The 6342-nt window shown below is 24.4% G+C and overlaps 1 protein-coding gene across 1 annotated transcript, besides 2 other annotated features; it reads left to right on the top strand.

Annotated features, from left to right (window-relative positions):
• Positions 1 to 3876: a repeat region.
• Positions 3783 to 4617: a repeat region.
• Positions 4618 to 5655: 1038 nt separating this feature from the next.
• EHI_121360 (uncharacterized protein) lies at positions 5656 to 6036 on the top strand (the record flags this gene model as incomplete). Its single annotated transcript, XM_644343.1, has 1 exon — positions 5656 to 6036. One exon carries the CDS (start codon positions 5656 to 5658, stop codon positions 6034 to 6036), a length of 381 nt encoding a protein of 126 aa, XP_649435.1.
• Positions 6037 to 6342: the final 306 nt, after the last annotated feature.

The following is a 6342-nucleotide window of genomic DNA, read 5'->3' as shown; positions in this document are numbered from 1 at the left end:
GGTGTAATAGAGTTCATTTCTAGCATGCTCGCATTAGATGTTCTTCTTCTAATGTGCTGTCAGAATTTCCTGTATAAAACATTAAGTCTTTCATATTTTTTATTATTATTGTTGGTAGGATTTGGCAAAAGTCTAATTTTAATTTCAGTGATTTTAATCTTCTTACTGATTCTTTGTGAATTAATCCATTTATAGATAATATTACAGGTATTATTTCTACATATATTAATTCTCTATTATTGCTTATTTTCTCTTGTAATTCTTTGTATTTATTTATTTTATGAATATAATTTAATTCTAAATTATTATCTTGACATATAACAACATCTATAATATATCATTTTCTTTTCTGTAATATTTTGATAATATATATCTTATCTTCTAGCATGGAATGAGTTGTCATTAACCAATAAATCTTTATTGTAAGTTATGACTATTTCATCATTATTAATACAATTTGGAGGATTATTAAAATCGATAGCATCAAATTCATTAAATTGTGTAATTAATAAGTGTTTATATATTTGCTTACAAACATAATCATGTTTTGATATTTGATTCTTTTTCATTACAGGACATCCTGACAATATATGAATAATAGATGTAATAGTGTTATGACAATGTTTACAATATTTTAAAGCATCATTTTGTAGTATTTTAGATTTAATACTTCCTGTCATAGTTACTCCTTCTTGCATCTTTACTATTTGGAGGAATTCATTTCTTTTTATATTTAATGACCTCCATGTGGCTACTGTTAATTTCTTATCATTAAAAGTGCCATTTGCACATCTTATATATTCACCACATTTCTTTTCTCTCCATTCACTTAAATATCTTTCATTTAATTCATTAGTTACCCATTCAAATACTTTCTTTACATTGTGTTTTCTTTCATTTATTTCTATTATGCTATTGATTTATTAAAATTAATCTTCTTACCAAATGCTTTCTTCATTCTTTTAATTATTCCATTTGGATTTTCTTTTATTGCTTCTATCATTTCTCATATTCATATGTTTGATATTTGTATTTTAAATATATTCTTATTAATTCTTTACCACATTCATCTCTTGCTGACATTAGTCCTAATCCCATTTATTTTAACATATAATCTACTTTTGGGAATATTTCTACTGTATAATTGGAGGTGAATTAATGCTTTTCTTATTTGTTTATCTATCTTCTCCAATTCTCCTAGTTTCCATGTGACAATACAAAATCCATATCTTAATTTAGAGATTATATCACTATTAATCTTTCTTATTGTATTGAGGCTGCTGTATTTCATAGTATTTAATGATGATAGAATAGAAGATACATCATTTAATATTCTTGGACAATATTTATTATTATTTATTTTATCTCATATTTCAATATCAAGATATTTATAAGGGTTATCATTAGTTACTCTTGGTAGTTCAGCTAATTCTCCATTTATTTGACTATTAATATTATTCATTATCACACTCTTTTCTACATTAATTTTTAATCCTATTGCATTAAATATCTCTTTAGTTAATTTGTGGGCTTTTTCCATTTCATCGAGACTATTAGTCATTATCTTTAAATCATTCATATATAATATGTGGTTTAACTTGACTTGTTTTTCTTCTCCATTCATTTTAATATTTAATTTGTTTATTTGTTTATCTAATTGTTTAGATAGTACATCAATAGATAATACAAATAAAAGTGGAGATAGGCTATCACCTTGTATTATTCATCTTTCTACATTAACTATACTATCACTTTCTTGATTGTAATACAAATTAAGATGTGTATTATTTAATATATAATATACTATTAATTACTACTAGTGGGATATTAAAATATATTAAACATTGTTTAATCCATTGGTGGTTAATACTATCATATGCTTTGGATATGTCATAATATGTTTCTACCCACTTCCATTTATTCTTTATTAATAATTGTTAGATTATAGTGTTGTATAATAATCCTTCTTTTGATGCATATGTGTATTTCTTACATCAAATTTGATTTAATGATAATTGTTTTTCAATTGGATTTGGCATTAACTGGCTTTCTATTTTCATTTTTAATATTGATGTATATACTTTTAACAGACAATTTAAGCACGTTATTGGTATGTAATTTTGATTGTCTAATTTATCTCCTTTTTTATATATTAATATTGTTCTTCATTGAATAAAAGTGAGGAGGTATTTCATTAGGATTGTTTAACCATTCATTAAATAATTTTAATAAATATTTCTTTGGTTGTTCTAATTATTTAATCCAAAATCCTTGTATTTTATCAACTCCTGGTGCCTTCCAGTTAGCAATAAATTTAATATCACAGTCTAGTTCATTGGGAGTGATTATTGATATTCTATTATTAATTCTATTTTCAATTAATATTTCATATAAATTAATATTCAGGAAATCTATATTAGTGTTAGTTTCATAGATTCCTTTCCAGAAATTAATAGTGGAGATATTATCTGGATATTCATCTTCTTTAGGCTTATTTAGATGTTGCCTTTTTCCATATTTCATCATTTTATATTTCCATCTTATTCTTTTCAAATTATTCTTTCTTGCTTCTATTTCTATTCTTTTCATCTTTCGGAGGTATTTATAATAGTTTATTTGTTCATTTGTTTTTATTTTAATATGATATATATCATTTTTCTTAATATGTAATATTCTTTTTAATTTCATATATTGTTTATTATTGAGTAAATCTCTTATTCTACATATTTTTGATTGTAATATCCTTTCTATACTTCTCTTTCCACTTCTTTCTTGTTTATTTTTATTAATGATGTTAATAGTGGAAGCTACTGATTTAATATAATGATAATAATCATCTAATGTATTGATTATTATTTCATTTTTATTAATAATATTAATTATTTGATGTACTTTCTTCTTATTGTAATAATAGTTAATAAATTGTACATCTTCTTGTTCTTTCATTTCTTCTTCTTTAATTACTTTCATTACCTCCTCTTCTTCTATTTCTTCTTTCTTGTTCATTTTAGTTATTATTTCTTTTAATTCATTATCTTTCCATTGGTGTTTTATTATTTCTTCCTCCATTATTCTATTGATTTCTCTTTTAATTTCATTCGTTATTTTAAATGTCTTCTTTAATATTTCTTTATATTCATTAATATCATTTACTTTAATTCCAAATTCTTGTATTAACCTTTCTATTATTTCTTCTTTAAGTTGACATCTTAATTTTCTTTCAAATAATTTCAAAGCAAAACATTTATAAAGTGTTAAAATTTCTTCTTCTCTATCTGTTTGCTTCCCCCATTTTTTTTGATTGTCTAATTCAAATGTGGTGATCTTCTTATGCTGAATATCCATTTCTTCAATGAAATTCTGCATTAACTTTCTTTTTTGGAAGATAATCTTCACTTGATGATATTTCATCAGCTACTACCACATTAGGGGTGAGGTCATTCACAATTTGTGTCTCTGATGAGTCTGTTATATTGTAAGTTACCTCATCTTTCTTTTTTTCTTCCTGTGTATTTTCATTTTCTAATTTAGATAATTTATCTTTCAGGAAGAGCAATTGTTGTGTTAAGTTATTTACTTCAGACCTTTTCCTTTCAGATTCAGCATGGAATTTGAATATTCTTTTATCGCACTCGTGGTTTTTTGTGTTTATCTCCTTCTCATGCTTCTTCTTTAATGCCATAATATCTTTTGTTAGTTTTTTAATGGTTTATTCTGTTATTTGTATTTCCTTTTTCATTTCTTCTTTCTCTTTCATATCCTCCTCCACTTTTTCCTCTATTTCTTCTACTCTTTTTTTCTTTTTACTGTTTTCTTCTTCCTTTTCTACCAGCCTCTTCTTCTCTCCTTTAGTAAACCTCTTCTTCTCCTCAGCAAGCCTCTTCTCCTCTTCTACCAGCCTCTTCTTCTCCTCAGCAAGCCTAGCTTCTACTCTCGTAGAATCTTTATCATCGTCTTCTTCACTTTCAATACTCATTACATAGTTATTTTATGTTTTATTGTCTTTAATTTCAATTGGGTTGTATTGATTATTGTCTTCTTCCATCGTCATACTAATAGTCTCTTCTTCCATTCTGATTGTTTTTGTTTTTTCTCGTGCAAGAAAAATACCATCTTCTCCATATTGTTGGTGATGTATATTCTTTAATCTTGGTATTTTTAATTTCTTCTACTTCTTGTGGTGTAAGTATTTTAATTTCTTCTTCAAAGAGTCTTTTCCAATATTCTTGATTTTGTGTTTCAATCATTTCTTTTCTTTGATTTCTGTTTTGTTTCTTATTTTGATATTGTTTGTACCTTCTTTGTGTGTTATTGTGGTACTTGTTTTTCTTATATTGATATTGTTTATTTCTATTGAAGTTATTATTGTCAAAGTGTTTATGACGATGATTATGAATGAAGTGATGAGTGAAATGATTTGTATCATCAATATTGTGATAGTTATGGTTATAATTATTATTGTAATGATTATCGTGATTATTCATGTATCTCTGTCATACAGATAATACCTATTTTCACTCATTCTTCTGTCATTTATATTTCTTGGTTGATGTGAATTTCTTCTTTTTTGGTTATTTGTTTTTCTATATTTTTTGTGGTGTCTCCTGTAATGCATCTTTTTTTTGAAATAAACAGAAATAAGAATGAAAAAAACAATAACATAAAAGAAATAAAATAAAATAAAATGCTTTATTTTAATAACAGTGAAAGGAAAGAATTAGTCTCACTGAGCAAGGAAGAATAAATAACAAATCTATTAACACTTAATTATTTATTTTTTATTTATTTACTTTCATTTTTAGTTTTAAAAATATTCATATTTTCAGTTATTGAATTTGCTAATTTGAATTTATTTTTTTATTTTTATTTTTTGATTTATAAAAATGAATATTATTTAATTATAAAAGTTATAAACACAACAAATTTTTTTATGTACTTTTTGAATGAATTAATGAATAGTTAAACAAGTAAATCAATCAATGATCTTATTGTTACTTCTTTCTTATTGGCACTTTTTTTCTGGTTATTTCATTTTTATTTTCTTTCAAAAAAATAATAACCAAAATGTTTTATAAATTCTTTTTTCTTATGATTATTTTTCTTCTTATTTCTTAATATTTTATCTTTCATCTAAATGATCATATCGATTAGTTCATTTCATACTTTACTTAATATTTCTTCATCTTCATTCCTTTATTATTCTTTTCATTTTATTCTTCATTCTTTCTAATTTGTTTGCTTGTTTCTTGTCTTTTTTCTAACAGTAATCTTCTTTTAAACACATCACCCATCCTATCAAATGTTCCTTCTCCTATTTTAATAGCTTGTCCGTATGTTTCATTTCTTTGTATTTCAAAAACTACATATTTAATACTTTCTAAATAATATTGATAATTCTTAGTAACTTCATTAATTGATTGTTAAATAGGTGGAAGCGTTTCTACAATTAATGCTTGTTATTGAGACATTGTGACTAGTTATATCAATTAGTGGTATTGAGAGAGACAAAGATATGAAAGTAGTAGCATCAGATGATATTGGAACAATTATTGTTGTTTCTATTTAATTTAGTTTCTTTTTAAGAATCATATTTAACATAAATAAGAAATACAATTTAACTAATGAATTATAAAAAGAATAAAAAGAAAATAATAAATGCAAACACCACAATACCAAATTGTGAGTATTGATAGAGATTATTCAAAAGGACTTACACCACGATTCTTTACAAGATTACCACCCCAATTGATAGGAATAATTGAAAAGAATGAATTTGAAACAATAATAACACAAGTAAATCAATATTTTATTGAAGCAGAAAATATTACATGGAAAACAATTATTGAAGAAAGTTGTTCATGTCTAAGTTGTGGATTAACAAATTGTTGTTTTAAAAACCAATATCATAGAAAAATGATTGAATTACAAGAATATTTAATACAATTAAATCGAAAATTCCCATCATTACAATTTATTCATCCAATTAACAATGGGTTTTTATGTTTTGAAATTAGTATCTTTTCTTCACAAGAATAAAATTAATTTAAAATAATAATCAATCAATTAACTCATTTATTCTTCTTCATCTTCTTCTTCATGTAATTTTTTTTGTCCTTTTTGTAGTTTTTCTTTTTTCTTTTGTGCTTCTTCTTTGAGTTGTTGACTAACAACTCTCATTGCTTCATTTGCCTTTTGTGAATATGCAATTGCTTCTATTTCATTTACTTTATATACATTCAATTTCTTCTCAATCAGTGCATGCAATTACGTTGATATAATCTCATTGCATATTGTGTTACAAGCGTACTTGCATATCCACTCTTTTCTGCTCTTGCAGTTCTT

Source organism: Entamoeba histolytica, genomic scaffold (assembly GCF_000208925.1).
Source record: "Entamoeba histolytica HM-1:IMSS scf_1104750518143 genomic scaffold, whole genome shotgun sequence".
NCBI lineage: Eukaryota > Evosea > Mastigamoebida > Endamoebidae > Entamoeba > Entamoeba histolytica.
The sequence above is the reverse complement of the archived record's forward strand: the minus strand, read 5'-3'. Positions and strand labels throughout refer to the sequence as shown.